Source organism: Triticum aestivum, chromosome 2D, assembly GCF_018294505.1.
Source record: "Triticum aestivum cultivar Chinese Spring chromosome 2D, IWGSC CS RefSeq v2.1, whole genome shotgun sequence".
NCBI lineage: Eukaryota > Viridiplantae > Streptophyta > Magnoliopsida > Poales > Poaceae > Triticum > Triticum aestivum.
The window spans coordinates 32275240-32295481 of NC_057799.1; the positions used below are offsets into that span (position 1 = coordinate 32275240).

At 41.6% G+C, this 20242-nt stretch overlaps 1 protein-coding gene across 1 annotated transcript; it reads right to left on the reverse strand.

The window, feature by feature from the left end:
* Nucleotides 1–18080: 18080 nt before the first annotated feature.
* Nucleotides 18081–18584, reverse strand: LOC123048510 (two-component response regulator ORR42-like). The gene is made up of 2 exons (XM_044471597.1): nucleotides 18371–18584; nucleotides 18081–18271 (listed from the first exon to the last, which is right to left on the reverse strand). The coding sequence occupies exons 1-2, from the start codon at nucleotides 18582–18584 to the stop codon at nucleotides 18081–18083; spliced, it is 405 nt and encodes a 134-aa protein (XP_044327532.1).
* Nucleotides 18585–20242: the final 1658 nt, after the last annotated feature.

A 20242-nucleotide genomic window follows, 5' to 3' on the forward strand; every position in this document is an offset into this window, starting at 1 on the left:
GAACTTCAAATAATCATGACGATATCCAGGCAGTGATCATTATATAGGCATCACGTCCAAGATTAGTAGACCGACTCCTGCCTGCATCTACTACTATTACTCCACACATCGCCCGCTATCCAGCATGCATCTAGTGTATTAAGTTCATGCAAAACGGAGTAATGCAATAAGAACGATGACATGATGTAGACAAGATCTATCAATGTAGACATAGACCCCATCGTTTTATCCTTAGTAGCAACGACACATACGTGCTGGTTCCCCTTCTGTCACTGGGATCAAGCACCGTAAGATCGAACCCACTACAAAGCACCTCTTCCCATTGCAAGATAAATAGATCAAGTTAGCCAACAAAACCCAAATATTGGAGAAGAAATACGAGGCTATAAGCAATCATGCATAAAAGAGATCAAAGAAACTCAAATACTTTCATGGATATAAAAAGATATAACTGATCATAAACTCAAAGTTCATCAGATCCCAACAAACACACCGCAAAAGAGTTACATCATATGGATCTCCAAGAGACCATTGTATTGAGAATTCAGCGAGAGAGAGGAAGCCATCTAGCTACTAACTACGGACCCGAAGGTCTACAAAGAACTACTCACGCATCATCGGAGAGGCACCAATGGAGGTGGTGAACCCCATCCGAGATGGTGTCTAGATTGGATCTAGTGGTTCTGGACTCTGCGGCGGCTGGATCAATATTTCGTCGACTCCCCTAGGGTTTATTGAATATTGGGGTATTTATAGATCAAAGAGGCGGTCCGGGGGGCACCCGAGGTGGGCACAACCCACCAGGGAGCGCCTGGGCCTCCTGGCACGCCCTGGTAGGTTGTGCTCTCCTCGGAACACCCCCCAGGCACAGCCAGGGTCCATTACATGTCTTCTGGTCCATAAAAAATCTTCGTAAAGTTTTGTGGCATTTGGACTCCGTCTGATATTGATTTCCTGGGATGTAAAAAACATGCAGAGAACAGCAACTGGCACTTGGCACTATGTCAATAGGTTAGTACCAAAAAATGATATAAAATGATTATAAAACATCCATGATTGATAATATAACAGCATGGAACAATCAAAAATTATAGATATGTTGGAGACGTATCAATATGTAGGACTGAAAGAATCAATGCGCCTAGATAACATCAACGTGGAACATAAGCAATGAACATGCCAACAATTATACATAAATGCATATAGATGGGTGGTAACAACAACAACGAAGATATTGATTAACAGATAAAACTAAAATGCATACTTCCACCCTATACTGGTATAGATCCACCTCTAACATTCTCCTGTATGTAAAGTGTGGACAATAAAAGAACCAGAAGCCTGATGATAAGACAAGGCGGCAGGAAAATAAATAATGGAACATGTACCTGAAGGTTAGAGCCAGATGGTGCTGGAGCAGATTGGGGATCTTCCTGCTCTTCCCGCTAGATAGTCTGGTGGTTGGGTGCTGGTATGACGAGGTATTTATAGCTGGTAAAAGGTAAGTGTGGACAATGGACAACCTATCTCCACCGCCTTCACACACGCAGAAAATCTGCGCTGATCTTCGCCCAATTATACTTGGGGAAATCAATATTAGTCGCGAATATTTGGTTATTAGTGAGTCATATCCCCACATAATATTCTCGACTGATGTTTATATGCAACTTAATGCTTCATATCTAAGGTCATGTATTAAACTATATCTCCTCTAGTTATTAGAAGTTGTATGGGTTATTGTTCCAAATTTTGAATGTTGGCCAATATACCACTACTAGGAAATACCTTATAGGTAGATAATTAGCAGTAGAGTTGGGTAAGTGACCCACGCTGTTGTTAAGTAGTAGCGCGGGTCAAAACACCACGCTACAGGTCTAGTAGTAGACCGGGTGTATACACCCAACGCTGCTGCTAAGTGGGCCCCACAGACCACAGTACCCCCGGGTCGAGCCATAGTGGTAGCACTGGGTATAAGACCCACGCTACAACTAACATGGTAGCTATAGCGCGGGGCTTATACCAAGCACTGCCACTACTAGTACACAGGGCTAGCTGGTGGGCCCCATTTAGCAGCAGCGTTGGTGCATGATAGAGCGCTACACGTAATGGGCATAGCAATAGCGCGGGTCTTCTTCCCCAAGCTACTGTTGTGGCAACCTTATCCCTCCTCCAACGACGACCCTCTCACTCACTCATGCTTCTTTCTCTTCCCGTTGTCGTCGCCGCCCTTCTCCTTCCTCGGTAAGCAGCCTCCCTCCTCCACCTGTCGCCCTCGTCCCTCCTCCATAAACTTGTTCTCCTCCCTCCTCCTCCTCTCTTCTCCCTCCTCGGGCCGCCATCCTCCCTCCTCCTCCTCTATCCCCTCCCTCCTTCCTCCTCCTTCATCCCACCTCCCTCCTCCATCCTCCCCCCTCCTTCGGCTGCCATCCTCCTCCTCCTCTCTCCTCCCTCCTCCCTCCTCCTCTCTCCTTTATGTTTTCAGTAAAAAAATAGTAAAATATAGAAATTTTAGTAATATAATAGAAAATTTTAGGTATCAAATAGGTTTTTCGAATATAGAAATATCTTAGGTAAAGAAACAGTAAAATATAAAAACTAGTAATGGAATACAATATAAAGACTAGTAATATAACAGAAAATTTTCAGTAAAAAATAGTAATAGAATAGAAAATTTAAGGTATCAAATAGGTTTTTTGAATGTAGAAATTTTTTAGGTGTCGGATAGAATATAAAAATATAAAAATGTTGTTGACAATTATATTGTGAATTATTTTTATGTCATTATCACGTTTTCATCGAATAATGTTATATGAGATTTGATGATGTAAATTTTCACTCAGTGGAATACGCACGCTTTCTTGTGTCGCGTCCCCCTCTCCCGTTCGCTCCCGCCCCGTCCCCATGAGCACCTCCTCTCCTCTCTCTTCAGTTTTAGGTTTAGTTCTTTTTTAATATATATGTAAATGGATGTATGTTCATTAGATGGATGGATGCATTTTGTAGGGAACAAATCCGAGTGCCTATGTTTTACTGAAATGTTGATTCATTTCCATTCCCGCAAATTTTAGGCACTCGATATGTCCGCTCTTAGCAAAGGTCATGCGAAATTTTCCTTGAATTCCTCTTCTTCTTTTCGGTTTTGTCTTTCTTGCACCCATCCGGTCGCTTTGGCTTCGAGTATGAAACCGAGTTGGGTGGGGGGCTTCTCTTGCCGTCATCACTTGATGCATCATCCTCGTCATCATCATCATCCAACTTAATTGTTCGCTTGCGTTTGTTGCTCAAATGCAAATCATCCAAATCTTCACGCTTCTTCCATTTCTCATCATCCTTCAACACGTTATAGCAATGGGGCAAGGTAAAGACCCTTCCTTTCTTGATCTTCCCCTTCTTGGTTGTCCTCTCCTCTTCTTTGAACAAGTTTTGCGCAATGTTGTACAACATGAAAACAAAGCAAGTTAGCACCAACAACAAGTATGATGAACATGTATGAAATGCCACTTACTATCGTCCTCATTTGTGCCACTTGGGTTCAACTTGTCAACCACCTTTTGACAGGCCGCCCACCTTTGACAATCCGAGTTGATTGTCGACCATTGGGACCGAAGTGATCTCTCGGAGCGGTGAATTGCACTCAAGTTGTGAACATCAAAGTGTTCTTTCATCCGCCCCCAATAAGCATCTCTACTTTGATCACCTCCAACGGATGGATCCCTCGACACTTGCAACCAAGTATTGCATAGTAAGATGTCATCGACGTTGCTGTAATTGCCCGCTCTTCCTTTTGGTGCGTCGACAATGCCCTCACCCTCCTCGTCCACCTCGAACTCATGGTCTCGAAATGCATGTCATTGGTTTGAGACCAATGCGAATTGTTGGAGCCAACACCCATCGTTGACATGTATGCATCATCATTGAGACTACAAAGTTTTCTGAACAATGCAAATAAGCTATCTATATGTAAATGCATTGAAAAAAATAAGAAAAAAATGAAAAGTTGGAATTTTTTTTACCTTGGGGGCATTTCGTCGAACATGTTGTGCGCGTTGGCCGCCGGCGCTTCGGTAGCCGCCGCGCCCGTCGCACGCCCTGCAAGCTTCTTCCTCCTCGCCTTCGAGGTGCCGGAGCCGTCCGCCGCCTTGTTTTTCTTCGCCGATGTCTTGCCCTTCTTTGGCCGCGCCACATTGGGGAGCTTTGAGGAGGGGGCGGCGGCTCGGGCCGGCACCGGTGCGACGCCAGCCGCCGCCGAGGTCATCCGCGGCGGCATGTAGAGGCCGCGCGCGAGGCCGATGGTCGGAGGAGCTCCGGCGGAGGCGAGGCCAACGCCACCCGGGCTAGGGTTTGCGGCGGCGGCGGCGGTGGAGGGGTCGCGGCTATAGGATGGGGTGAGCGGGGTGCCGGCGCGTGCGTCCATGGGGTGCAGTTCGCCGGCGCGCGCAGGGCGTAGGAGGCGGAGAAGAGAGAGTGCAGCGCGAGCGCTCGAGTGTGTCGCGTGCGGAAGCGAGCGCCCCAAATACACCGCGCGAGATAGCGAATCCGACCGCGCGCCAAACTCCTTATACCGCGCGCGCGGTTATTGCGCGCCCGCCGGAGCCACCCGCCGGGTTGCGCGTGCGCTAAACTGGCTAAATTTGCGGCCCGGCGCTTGTTTAGCGCGCCTGTTGGAGATGCTCTTAGCCCCATGAGACCAGCGCACTAGAACAACAACTGCCACCGATGAAAAGATGCGTAGATCGTAAGAATCTAACCTGAAGACACACGAACAAAGACCGGATCCGATTAGATCCATCAAAGACAACCACCGACCGAATTCTACAAGACCAGCTAGAGACACGCCTCCACACGCCCTCCAATGATGCTAGACACACCACCAGAATGGGGGCTAGGCGGGGAGAATCCTATTCCATCTTCGGGGAGCCGCCTTTGTCTCGTCTTTCTCAGCAGGACACAAACCCTAACAAAACCAATAGAAACATCTAAAAAGGAATCCCTCCCGCCGGCAAGGCCCAGGATCCACCGCGTCTCCATGGCCCTTGGGCCACCAGAGACGAGGCAAACTAGCGGCGGCGCTTGCAGGAGACAGAGGAACCCTAGCGTTTTTGGAGGAGGCGGTGGTAGCTATGTGTGCATTGGGATCTCCTATTCCACATTCAAACTGTGGAATTGCTGCTATACCACTCACATAGGCCGTTCGCTGAAGCTCTGGCTCGCTCAACTTGGCTCCCTTTTCCACTTGCTTATTTAGTTTTTTTCCTCGCTCCGGTGCTAGCTCAGAAATTACCAGCTAATATATTTTTATTTGAAAACAACCATTAAATCAAATATGCTCATGGATTAAAAGATGGATCTTTAAAATTGTTCTGAATTAAAAATAATGGATGTTTTTTAAAAATCTTAGTGCCTTAAAAATATGTCCATGGATTTCAAAAAATATTTGTGAAAATTTAAAGGAGGTTCCTAAACTGAAAAAATTTCACTAACTTTAATTTTATTATGAACTTTTGGAATACTCCTACATATGCTCCTCAGGACGGCGCCCTAGGTGTCCTTGGTGAAGGTTTGGTTTGATTTTAGGTAACAATTTTGGGCTTCAGCATGCATGTCCATTTTCTGGGATAGTTTTTACTGTCATTGAAAATCATGGATGGGTTAGTGAATGGAGTATAAATAGAAAGAAAAAATTGTGTCTGCAAGATTTGAACTGACTACCTCGCTCTTATGTAGGAGTTAGACTAAGATGGCTTCAAATCAAAAAGTGTTTAACAAGAAAATTGTTCTTCTCATAGAAATGAATAATTTTCCTTTTGGATTTTTTCAATCCCATGGCATGCGGACGCCGTCCGCTTACATCCCTAGTCGGACAGTACTCCACATATATAAATTGCAGCATGACAATTCAAAGAAAAAAGAACACAATGCCATTTCAACGATTATATCACAAATGACAAAAATATTACAAGGTTCAATTTCCAGTATTACAAGGCTAAAGTTCAAACTGATATTGCAAATGAAATCCAGCTTCGACAGAACCTTTGTCATACAGCTATAGACGCCCGTGCTGATTAGCTGAACATGAACATATAGAAGGCTCAAATTGATATTACAAATAGTTTCTCCATTCCAATATTTATTGACTGACTACAGGAAACAAGAATTGGCCGTCAGTCACTGACGGCAAATAACAGCTGACAGAAAAAATAGAGGAAAACTTGACGACAAAGAAACACTATCAGCAAACAGGTACAAAGGCTGACAGCAACGGGACACTAACGGCAAAGGCTTGTCCTTTGTCATCATCTTCGGGCCCACTAACGGCAAAGAGTGTAACTAGACGGAAGTGCAACAACGTGGCATTTTGCCGTCAACCGCAACACTCATCGTCATATAAGAAGGGCATAACATGTGGAAATCATTGTACTAAATTAGAAGAGCATACCATGCGCGTACTTGATAACCACGTAAAGCCCCGTTTTCTCGGCGGGTGCCTCGGCCTTGGCACCTCGCAGCACCTGCATGTGGTCTGGCCAAGATGGTAGGGACGACTTTCCAATCCATGCTACCAGTCCAAGTTGTAATTCATGCACAAATTACTACACATATCTCATATGCTTGTCAAATTTGAAGATGACCAATACATAATCAAGTTGTCATACAGCCCTTGTGTATGCACTGAAATACAATATTGCAATCCAAATCACAACTATTCGGGGATGAATGGGAAGCATAAACAAGGAACAAAATTTTGCATAAGCAATGTCTGTGAAAAATCGGAACTCTTCATCCAGTGACCAACTACTTGATGGTAAATCTGTAATCCATATTTACCGATTTATGCATGTACTTTCGCTGGTTATCATGTCTATGCAAGCTTTGTGTTCTCCTTTGTAATATCTGATTATGCTATGCACAGGTAAATCAAGGATTACTATTCTTTGTACATATGTAGTGTATTTTTCTTTCCTGTAGTAATAGTTCAAGTAGAGACCAGATGCAGTGACATAGATGGTCGGAGGTTATTTGAGGCAGCCCAAGCCCTATCTCGCTCTTGGAGCTCCTCCCTTGTTCAAGAAGGAGCTCCTTGATACGTCCATTTTGCATCATGATTTTATATCGATATTTATTGCATTAGCGGTTGTTATTACACATTATGTCACAATACTTATGCCTATTCTCTCTTATTTTACAAGGTTTACATGAAGAGGGAGAATGTCGGCAGCTGGAATTCTGGGCTGGAAAAGGAGCAAATATTAGAGACCTATTCTGCACAACTCCAAAAGTCTTGACACTTCACGGAGGCACGTTTTGGAATTAATAAAAAATACTGGCGAAAGAATCAACCAGAGGGGGCCTACACCCTGGCCACGAGGGTGGGGGTGCGCCCTACCCCCTGGGCGTGCCCCCTTACCTCGTGGGCCCCCTGGCAGGCCTCCGGTGCCCATCTTCTGCTATATGAAGTCTTTCGTCCTGGAAAAATCATAAGCAAGCTTTCGGGAAGAAACACCGCCGCCACGAGGCAGAACCTTGGCGGAACCAATCTAGGGCTTCGGTGGAGCTGTTCTGTTGGGGAAACTTCCCTCCGGGAGGGGGAAATCATCACCATCGTCATCACCAACGATCCTCTCATCGGGAGGGGGTCAATCTCCATCAACATCTTCACCAGCACCATCTCCTCTCAAACCCTTGTTCATCTTTTGTATCCGATCTTTGTCTCAAAGCCTCAGATTGGTACCTGTAGGTTGCTAGTAGTGTTGATTACTCCTTGTAGTTGATGCTAGTTGGTTTATTTGGTGGAAGATCATATGTTCAGATCCTTCATGCATATTAATACCCCTCTTATTATGAACAAGAATATGATTTGTGAGTAGTTACGTTTGTTCCTGAGGACATGGGAGAAGTCTTGCTATAAGTAGTCATGTGAATTTGGTATTTGTTCAATATTTTGATGAGATGTATGTATGTTGTCTTTCCACTAGTGGTGTTATGTGAAGGTCGACTACATGACACTTCGCCATTATTTGGGCCTAGAGGAAGGCATTGGGAAGTAATAAGTAGATGATGGGTTGCTAGAGTGACAGAAGCTTAAACCCTAGTTTATGCATTGCTTCGTAAGGGGCTGATTTGGATCCATATGTTTCATGCTATGGTTAGGTTTACCTTAATACTTATTTTGTAGTTGCGGATGCTTGCAATAGGGGTTAATCATAAGTGGGATGCTTGTCCAAGGAAGGGCAGTACCCAAGCACTGGTCCACCCACATATCAAATTATCAAAGTAACGAACGCAAATCATATGAGCGTGATGAAAACTAGCTTGACGATAATTCCCATGTGTCCTCGGGAGCGTTTTCCTTCATATAAGAGTTTGTCCAGGCTTGTCCTTTGCTACAAAAAGGATTGGGCCATCTTGCTGCACTTTATTTATTTTTGTTACTTGTTACCCGTTACAAATTACCTTATCGCAAAACTATCTGTTACCGATAATTTCAGTGCTTGCACAAAATACCTTACTGAAAACCGCTTGTCATTTCCTTCTGCTCCTCGTTGGGTTCGACACTCTTACTTATCGAAAGGACTACGATAGATCCCCTACACTTCTGGATCATCAAGACTCTTTTCTGGCACCGTTGCCGGGGAGTGAAGCGCCTTTGGTAAGTGGAATTTGGTAAGGAAAAATTTATATAGTGTGCTGAAATTTACTGTCACTTGTTACTATGGAACATAATCCTTTGAGGGGCTTCTTCGGGGTATCTTCACCCCGACCAGTAGAGAAAAGAGTTGCTCCTCAACCTACCGAACCTACTGAAAATGTTTACTTTGATATTCCTTCGGGTATGATAGAGAAACTGCTAGCTAATCCTTTCACAGGTGATGGAACATTACATCCCGATTTGCACCTAATCTATGTGGATGAAGTTTGTGGATTATTTAAGCTTGCAGGTATACCCGAGGATGTTATCAAGAAGAAGGTCTTCCCTTTATCTTTGAAGGGAAAGGCATTGACATGGTTTACGCTATGTGATGATATGGGACCATCGAACTACAACCGATTGAAATTGGAATTTCATCAGAAGTTTTATCCTATGCATCTTGTTCATCGTGATCGTAATTATATATATAATTTTTGGCCTTGCGAAGGATAAAGCATCGCTCAAGCTTGGGGGAGGCTTAAGTCAATGCTATATTCATGCCCCAATCATGATCTCTCAAGAGAAATTATTATTCAAAAAATTTATGCTCGGCTTTCTCTCAACAATCGCTCCATGCTCGATACTTCTTGTACTGGCTCTTTTATGATGAGACTATTGAATTCAAATGGGATTTATTGGAAAGAATTAAATGCAACTCTGAGGATTGGGATCTCGACGAAGGTAAGGAGTCAGGTATAACACCTAAGTTTGATTGTGTTAAATCTTTTATGGACACCGATGTTTTCCGTGAATTTAGCACTAAATATGGACTTGACTCTGAGATAGTAGCTTCTTTCTGTGAATCCTTTGCTACTCATGTTGACTCTGAGAAGTGGTTTAAATATAATCCTCCCATTGAAGTAAAAGTAGTTGCACCTATTAAAGTTGAAGAAAAGACTATCACTTATAATGTTGATCCTGTTGTTCCTACTGCTTATATTGAGAAACCACCTTTCCCTGTTTGAAAAAAGGATCATGCTAAAGCTTCAACTGTGGTTCGTAAGAGTAATACTAGAACACCTACATCCCCTGAGCAAATTAAAGTTGAACCTATATTGCTATGGTTAAAGATCTCTTGGCCGATAATATCGATGGGCATGTTATTTACTTCTGTGATGAAGCTGCTAGAATTGCTAGACCTGATACTAAAAATAAACATAGACCTGTTGTAGGCATGCCTGTTATTTCTGTTAAAATAGGAGATCATTAGTATCATGGCTTATGTGATATGCATGGGTGCTAGTGCAAGTGCAATACCTCATTCCTTATACAAAGAAATTATGCATGATATTGCGCCTGCTGAGATAGAAGAAATTGATGTTACAATTAAGCTTGCCAATAGAGACACTATTTCGCCAGTTGGGATTGTTAGAGATGTTGAAGTCTTGTGTGGGGAAGTTAAATATCCTGCTGATTTTCTTGTTCTTGGTTCCCCACAAGATAACTTTTGTCCCATTATATTTGGTAGACCCTTCTTGAATACTGTTAATGCTAGGATAGGCTGCAAAAAGGATGTTGTTACTATTGGTTTGGGGGATACGTCTCATGAGTTTAATTTTGCTCAGTTTCGTAGACAACCCCATGATAAAGAATTGCCTAGTAAAGATGAAATTATTGGTCTTGCTTCTATTGCCGTGCCTCCTAATGATCCTTTAGAACAATATTTTCTCGACCATGAAAATGATATGTTTATGAATGAAAGAAGGGAAATAGATGAAGTATTATTTAAACAGGGACCTATCTTGAAACACAACTTGCCTGTTGAAATCCTAGGGGATCCTTCTCCACCCAAGGATGATCCCGTGTTTGAGCTTAAACCATTACCTAATACTCTTAATATGCTTATCTTGATGAGAAAAAGTTATATCCTGTTATTATTAGTGCTAACCTTTCAGAGCATGAGGAAAAGAAATTATTGAAAACTCTGAAGAAGCACCGTGCTGCTATTGGATATACTCTTGATGATCTTAAGGGCATTAGTCCCACTCTATGCCAACACAAAATTAAATTGGAGAAAGACGCTAAGCCGGTAGTTGATCACCAACGACGGTTAAATCCTAAGATGAAAGAAGTGGTAAGAAAAGAAATACTAAAGCTTCTGGAGGCAGGTATAATTTATCCCGTTGCTGATAGTGAGTGGGTAAGTCCTGTCCATTGTGTCCCTAAGAAGGGAGGTATTACTGTTGTTCCTAATGATAAAGATGAATTGATCCCACAAAGAATTATCACAGGTTATAGAATGGTAATTGATTTCCGCAAACTAAATAAAGCTACTAAAAAGGATCATTACCCTTTACCTTTTATTGATCAAATGCTAGAAAGATTATCCAAACATACACATTTTTGCTTTCTAGATGCTTATTCTGGTTTTTCTGAAATACCTGTGTCAAAGGAGGATCAAGAAAAGACCACTTTTACTTCCCCTTTCGGTACCTTTGCTTATAGACGTATGCCTTTTGGTTTATGTAATGCACCTGCTAACTTTCAAAGATGTATGATGGCTATATTTTCTGACTTCTGTGAAAAGATTGTTGAGGTTTTCATGGATGATTTCTCCGTGTATGGAAGTTCTTTTGATGATTGCTTAAGCAACCTTGAGCGAGTTTTGCAGAGATGTGAAGAAACTAATATTGTTTTGAATTGGGAGAAGTGCCACTTTATGGTTAATGAAGGTATTGTCTTGGGGCATAAAATTTCTGAAAGAGGTATTGAAGTTGATAAAGCTAAAGTTGATGCTATTGAAAAGATGTCGTGTCCTAAGGACATTAAAGGTATAAGAAGTTTTCTTGGTCATGCCGGTTTTTATAGGAGGTTCATTAAGGACTTCTCTAAAATTTCTAGGCCTCTGACTAATCTCTTACAAAAATATATTCCTTTTGTCTTTGATGATGATTGTGTAGAAGCATTTGAAATACTTAAGAAAGCCTTGATTTCTGCACCTATTGTTCAGCCACCTAATTGGAATTTACCCTTTGAAATTATGTGTGATGCTAGTGACTATGTTGTAGGTGCTGTTCTAGGACAAAGAGTTGATAAGAAATTAAATGTTATCCAATATGCTAGTAAAACTCATAGTGCCCAGAGAAATTATGCTACTACTGAAAAAGAATTTTTAGCAGTTGTATTTGCTTGTGATAAGTTCAGACATTATATTGTTGATTCTAAAGTAACTGTTCACACTGATCATGCTGCTATTAAATATCTTATGGAAAAGAAAGATGCTCAACCTAGACTTATTAGATGGGTTCTCTTACTACAAGAATTTGATTTGCATATTATTGATAGAAAGGGAGCTGAGAACCCCATTGCAGACAATTTGTCAAGGTTAGAGAATGTTCTTGATGACCCACTACCTATTGATGATAGCTTTCCTGATGAACAATTAGCTGTCATAAATGCTTCTCGTACTGCTCCATGGCATGCTGATTATGCTAATTACAGTGTTGCTAAATTTATACCACCTAGTTTCACATACCAGCAAAAGAAAAAGTTTTTCTATGATTTAAGACATTACTTCTGGGATGACCCACACCTTTATAAGGAAGGAGTAGATGGTGTTATTAGACGTTGTGTACCTGAGCATGAAAAGGAATAGATCCTACGCAAGTGTCACTCCAAGGCTTATGGAGGACACCACGTTGGAGATAGAACTGCGTATAAGGTATTGCAATCTGGTTTTTATTGGCCTACTCTCTTCAAGGATGCCCGTAAGTTTGTCTTGTCTTGCGATGAATGTCAAAGAATTGGTAATATTAGTAGACGTCAAGAAATGCCTATGAATTATTCACTTGTTATTGAACCATTTGATGTTTGGGGCTTTGACTATATGGGACCGTTTCCTTCCTCTAATGGGTATACACATATTTTAGTTGTTGTTGATTACGTTACTAAGTGGGTAGAAGCTATTCCAACTAGTAGTGCTGATCATAACACCTCTATTAAGATGCTTAAAGAAGTTATTTTTCCGAGGTTTGGAGTCCCTAGATATTTAATGACTGATGGTGGTTCACATTTTATTCATGGTGCTTTTCGTAAAATTCTTGCTAAGTATGACGTTAATCATAGAATTGCATCTCCATACCACCCACAGTCTAGTGGTCAAGTAGAACTGAGTAATAGAGAGCTTAAATTAATTTTGCAAAAGACTGTTAATAGATCTAGAAAGAATTGGTCCAAGAAACTTGATGATGCTTTATGGGCCTATAGAACTGCATACAAAAATCCTATGGGTATGTCTCCTTATAAAATGGTTTATGGAAAAGCTTGTCACTCACCTCTCGAACTAGAACATAAAGCATATTGGGCCATTAAAGAGCTCAATTATGATTTCAAACTTGTTGGTGAGAAAAGGCTATTTGACATTAGCTCACTTGATGAATGGAGAACTCAAGCCTATGAGAATGCCAAACTGTTTAAAGAAAAAGTTAAAAGATGGCATGACAAAAGGATACAAAAGCGTGAGTTTAACGTAGGTGATTATGTGCTGCTATTCAACTCTCGTTTAAGATTTTTTGCAGGAAAACTTCTCTCTAAATGGGAAGGGCCTTACGTTATTGAGGAGGTCTATCGTTCCGGTGCCATAAAAATCAACAACTTCGAAGGCACAAATCCGAAGGTGGTGAACGGTCAAAGAATCAAACATTATATCTCAGGTAACCCAATAATGTTGAAACTAATGTTATTGAAACTTTAACCCCGGAGGAATATATAAGGGACACTTTCCAGAATGGTTCAGACTCCGAAAAGGAATAGGTATGTGGTACGGTAAGTAAACCGACTCCAAAACAGTTCTAATAGAAATTTTTCTCCGTTTTGGAATATTTAAGAAAATCGGAAAATAAGAAGTTGTCCGGGAAGGACACGAGGCGTCCATGAGGGTGGAGGGCGCGCCCTACCCCCCTGGGCACACCCCCTGCCTTGTGGGCACCTCGTGTGCTCTCCGGACTCCGTTTTCTTGCACGATACTTCTTTTGGTCGGTAAAAATTCATTATATAATCTCCCGAAGGTTTTGACCACCGTATCACGCAAATATCCTCTGTTTTTTTTTTGAGTTGTTTTCTGCCGGAGTTGTCAAGGCCAGGTATCATGTCGTCCCCCTTCTCCAACAATGAGGGCAACGATGCTTGGCCAATGAAGATAGAGCTAAAGAGAGAAGAACCCGGGGAGATCAAGAAGGATGATGGGATCAAGAAGGCCATGGAGGATCGAGTTCCGGCAGCAGAAGACGAAGACATCCTTCAACCTCATCACAATCTTCTTACCCCAACGGAGATTGAAGCTTTCAAGATGATTGAATTAGCTCACATACAAAACAAGTATCTCACACGTGAAAATGTCTTGTTGAAGGAGCATATCACCGCACTCAAGGGCATTATCCGCAAATTGGAGGATCTCCTACGCTCGATGTGTGACTATCCATCATCACCACCATCTTCTTCACCGGCAAAAGAGAACTGAGTATCTGGTATGGGCACTCCCCTTGGCAACTGCCAAGCTTGGGGGAGGTGCCCCGGTATCGTATCACCATCACACTCCTATCTTTACCGTTTTTCTTAGTTCGATCCTTTTAGTAATATCTTGATCTAGTAGAATAAAGTTTTAGTATGATCTAGTTTTGATTTTTGCTTTATGATCCTACTATGTAATCGAGTCCGTGAGCTATATAATAAAGATTAGTTTTGGCTCAAGGGCTTGAATATCTTACTATGATCTTCAGGAGATAAAGGAAAGAATAAAATGAATAAAGAGATCATATTGATCTTATGGAGAGTAACGACTTCACATATAAAAGAGTATGATGAATAAAAGTTGTTGAGGGTTGAAAAACATAGTTTTGGTCATCGTTGCAATTAATAGGAAGTAATAAAGAAAGAGAGGTTTTCCCATATAAATACACTATCTTGGACATCTTTTATGATTGTGAGCACTCATTAAAATATGACATGCTAAAGAGTTGATGTTGGACAAGGAAGACAACGTAATGGGTTATGTTTTCTTATATCCGAAATAAAGTATATTGTCATGGATCATCCAACATGTTGAGCTTGCCTTTCCCCCTTATGCTATCCAAAGTCTTTGCACCAAGTAGATATACTACTTGTTCTTCCAAATACCCTTAAACCCAGTTTTGCCATGAGTGTCCACCATACCTACCTATGGATTGAGTAAGATCCTTCAAGTAAGTTGTCATTGTTGCATGCAATAAAAATTGCTCTCTAAATATGCATGATTTATTAGTGTGGAGAAAATAAGCTTTATATGATATTGTGATGTGGAAGCAATAAAAGCGATGGACTGCATAATAAAGGTCCATATCACAAGTGGCAATATAAGGTGGCGTTCTTTTGCATTAAGATTTTGTGCATCCAACCTTAAAAGCACATGACAACCTCTGCCTCCCTCTGCGAAGGGCCTATCTTTTATTCTTGCCTTATACATTATACAAGAGTCAAGGTGATCTTCACCTTTCCTTTTTTATATTTTATCCTTTGGCAAGCACATCGTGTTGGAAAGATCCTGATATATATATCCAATTGGATGTAAGTTAGCATGAACTATTATTGTTGACATTACCCTTGAGGTAAAAGGTTGGGAGGCAATGCTATAAGCCCCTATCTTTCTCTGTGTCCGATTAAAACTCCATAACCATAAGTATTGCGTGAGTGTTAGAAATTGTGAAAGACTAAATGATAGTTGAGTATGTGGACTTGCTGAAAAGCTCTGATATTGGCTCTTTCCGATGTTATGATAAATTGCAATTGCTTCAATGACTGAGATTATAGTTTTTGGTTCTCAACGAAGTTTCTGATTCATACTTGACATTGTGAATAGCTTATTACTTGAGCATAAGAAATCATATGACAATACTTGTATATGTTGCTGTTATAAGAATGATCATGATGCCCTCATGTCCGTATTTTATTTTATAGACACCTCTATCTCTAAACATGTGGACATATTTTTCGTTATCGGCTTCCGCTTGAGGACAAGCAAGGTCTAAGCTTGGGGGAGTTGATACGTCCATTTTGCATCATGCTTTTATATCAATATTTATTGCATTAGGGGTTGTTATTACACATTATGTCGCAATACTTATGCCTATTCTCTCTTATTTTACAAGGTTTACATGAAGAGGGAGAATGTTGGCAGCTGGAATTCTGGGCTGGAAAAGGAGCAAATATTAGAGACCTATTCTGCACAACTCCAAAAGTCCTGAAACTTCACGGAGGCACGTTTTGGAATTAATAAAAAATACTGGCGAAAGAATCAACCAGAGGGGGCCCACACCCTGGCCACGAGGGTGGGAGCGCGTCCTACCCCCTGGGCGCGCCCCCTGCCTCGTGGGCCCCCTGGCAGGCCTCCGGTGCCCATCTTCTGCTATATGAAGTCTTCCATCCTGGAAAAAATCATAAGCAAGCTTTTGGGAAGAAACACCGCCGCCACAAGGCGGAACCAATCTAGGGCTCCGGCGGAGATGTTCTGCCGGGGAAACTTCCCTCTGGGAGGGGGAAATCATCACCAATGATCCTCTCATTGGGAGGGGGTCAATCTCCATCAACATCTTCACCAGCACCATCTCCTCTCAAACCCTAGTTCATCTCTTGTATCCGATCTTTGTCTCAAAGCCTCAGATTGGTACCTGTAGATTGCTAATAGTGTTGATTACTCCTTGTAGTTGATGCTAGTTGGTTTATTTGGTGGAAGATCATATGTTTAGATCCTTTATGCATATTAATACCCCTATGATTATGAACATGAATATGATTTTTGAGTAGTTACGTTTGTTCCTGAGGACATGGGAGAAGTCTTGCTATAAGTAGTCATGTGAATTTGGTATTCGTTCGATATTTTGATGAGATGTATGTTGTCTTTCCTCTAGTGGTGTTATGTGAACATCGAGTACATGACACTTCACCATTATTTGGGCCTAGAGGAAGGCATTGGGAAGTAATAAGTAGATGATGGGTTGCTAGAGTGACAGAAGCTTAAACCCTAGTTTATGCGTTGCTTCGTAAGGGCCTGATTTGGATCCATATGTTTCATGCTATGGTTAGGTTTGCCTTAATACTTCTTTTGTAGTTGCGGATGCTTGAAATAGGGGTTAATCATAAGTGGGATGCTTGTCCAAGGAAGGGCAGTACCCAAGCACCGGTCCACCCACATATCAAATTATCAAAGTAACGAACACGAATCATATGAGCGTGATGAAAGCTAGCTTGACGATAATTCCCATGTGTCCTCTGGAGCGTTTTCCTTCATATAAGAGTTTTTCCAGGCTTGTCCTTTGCTACAAAACGGATTGGGCCATCTTGCTGCACATTATTTACTTTTGTTACTTGTTACCCGTTACAAATTACCTTATCACAAAACTATCTGTTACCAATAATTTCAGTGCTTGTAGAAAATACCTTACTGAAAACCGCTTGTCATTTCCTTCTGCTCCTCGTTGGGTTCGACACTCTTACTTATCGAAAGGACTATGATAAATCCCCTACACTTGTGGGTCATCACTCCTCAAACAAGATAATAGATCCTTAAACTAACTTTACTTCTCCATTTCCAAAGCAAGCTTCGCTCCCTTTCTGATCAATTCGTTTATGCAGCTCGCCCGTGCCCTCTTTCTTCGGTGTGGACCCGATTGGATGTATGGTGTGTTGATGCCAATCACTGGAAGTAGGATATGACACAACGCTCCTCTATACTTCCTTAAAAACCTCATAGTAGATTGTAAGATTTGAGGTGTATAACTCATCGACAATAGGGTGGCTGAATGGCGGGGCTAGAGCCAAATGCCAACGTTTGTGCTTGTTGATATTACAAGAGGAGAAAGGTCGAGAAATAAATGTGCTAATGCCATAAATGCTAAGATTTCGAATAAGTGGTCTTTGAACCTTGCTGCAATCCATAGATGCACTAGTAGTCAAACCTTTCTCAAGCAGATGGATGGGTGCATGGAAAGTTAATTTAACTTACGTGGACATGGCAGAGTTATGGGGGAGTATACCAATAGTTTTATATAAAGGATCAGTGATGGATTCATAATAGTGGACATTAATGGATACACCACACTGGCCATTAACTGCTAATCCGGACCATATAACAGTTACAAAATATTGATAGCTGAATAACTTTCCTTTCAAAAGGGTAAATCACAACATGAATCTTGAGTTAGTGAGAAGCCTTGGCCAAAAACAGAAAGACTTGTAGATCATATCGATCCAATATATCATAAGTACCTTATTATTATGGACAATGATGTCTTTCCATTAACATGAACTTCTCAAATCAAATGATACAATTGAACAAGCAACACAATAATGGAGATTGAAGCAAACATAGATCAAAAAGTTATACATTATTATTTCCTCCATCACTTAAGCAAGATGAATTGTGCTAGACCATGTCATTCATCTTCTTGTTGATGACATCTTGAATGATAGGACCGAGGGCCTCCATACTTATTGGTTTGGGCACAAATAAATCAGCACCAGCACTCATGAACGCCTCCATGGCATGATTATCGGCAGAAACCCCAACAATCTTCACATCAGTTTCCCCCATAGCACGGATCTTCACAATTGCTTGTCGAGCAATATAAAAATTATATTGTCTTTTTTGTAAATAAATGGATTATATTTATATAAATACATGCCAAATACTTGACGATATAGAATTAATTACCTCTGGACCAGTCATGACGGGCATATCCTTATCGAACAAAACAATGTCAAACTTTTTCCCCTCAAGGAACAAATCAACAGCTTCCTTCCCATTCATGGCTAGAGTAACCTCACAGTGAAGTCTGAGCAGAAACGTTGAGAGGACCAACCTACAAACTTCAATGTCCTCTACAAGTAGTGCCTTGATAGAGGTGAATCCTTTGGCCTTGAGCTCCATGATCACCTAAACAAATTGCAAACACATGAATATATTTTATTCTTGATCCACGCATGCCGAATTAGTACTTCAAGCATATTGTTTTTCTTGAAAATAATCAACTAACAAAATCTTAATATATTACTAAACTCATAGTTTAACTAATCGAGGACATCGCATAACACAATGAAACAAAATTGTGTATTTCAAATGAAAACAATGATAGAGAACGATCGATTGTGCTATGCATGTAAAGTTTCCCATCATCATTCCTTTTTATACGATATGTAGGACTGAAAGAATCAATCCACCTAGATAACATCAACGTGGAAAATAAACAATGAACATGCCAACAATTATACATAAATGCATATAGATGGGTGGTAACAACAACAACGAAGATATTGATTAACAGATCAAACTAAAATGCATACTTCCACCCTATACTGGTATAGATCCACCTCTAACATTCTCCGGTATGAAAAGCATGGACACTAAAAGCTCCAAAAGCCTGATGATAAGACAAGGCAGGAAAACAAATAATGGAACATGTACCTGAAGGTTAGAGCCAGATGGTACTGGAGGAGATTGGGGATCTTCCTGCTCTTCCCACTAGATAGTCTGGTGGTTCGGTGCTGGTATGCCTGGTATGATGAGGTATTTATAGCTGGGAAAAGGTAAGTGTGGACAATGGACAACCTATCTCCACCGCCTTCACACACGCAAAAAATCTGCGCCGATCTTCGCCCAAGTATAAAGGGGAAATCAATATTAGTCGCGAATATTTGGTTATTAGTGAGTCATATCCCCACATAATATTCTCGACTGATGTTTATATGCAAGTTAATGCTTCATATTAGGTCACGTATTAAACTATATCTCCTCTAGTTATTAGAAGTTGTATGAGTTATAGTTCCAAATTTTGAATGTTGGCCAATATACCACTACTAGGAAATACCTTACAGGTACTCCCTCCGTTCCTAAATATAAGTCTTTGGAGAGATTTCACTATGGGCCACATACGAAGCAAAACGAGTGAATGTACACTCTAAAATGCATCTATATACATCCGTATGTGGTCTATAGTGAAATCTCTACAAAGACTTATATTTAGGAACGGAGGGAGTAGATAATTAGCAGTAGAGCTGGGTAAGTGACCCGCGCTATTGTTAAGTAGTAGTAGCGCGGGTCAAAACACCACGCTACAGGTCTAGTAGTAGAGCGGGTGTATACACCCAACGCTGCTGCTAAGTGGGCCCCATAGAACCCCCGGGTCGAGCCATAGTGGCAGCGCTGGGTATAAGACCCGCGCTACAACTAACATGGTAGCTATAGCGCAGGGCTTATACCAAGCGCTGCCACTACTAGTACACAGGGCTAGCTGGTGGGCCCCATTTAGCAGCAGGGCTGGTGCATGATAGAGCTCTACACGTAATGGGCATAGCAATACCGCGGGTCTTCTTCCCCAAGCTACTGTTGTGGCAACCTTATCCCTCCTCCAACGACGACCCTCTCACTCACTCATGCTTCATTCTCCTCCCGTTGTCGTCGCCGCCCTTCTCCTTCCTCCGTAAGCAGCCTCCCTCCTCCACCTGTCGCCCTCGTCCCTCCTCCTTAAAGTTGTTCTCCTCCCTCCTCCTCCTCTCTCCTCCCTCCTCCGGCCGCCATCCTCCCTCCTC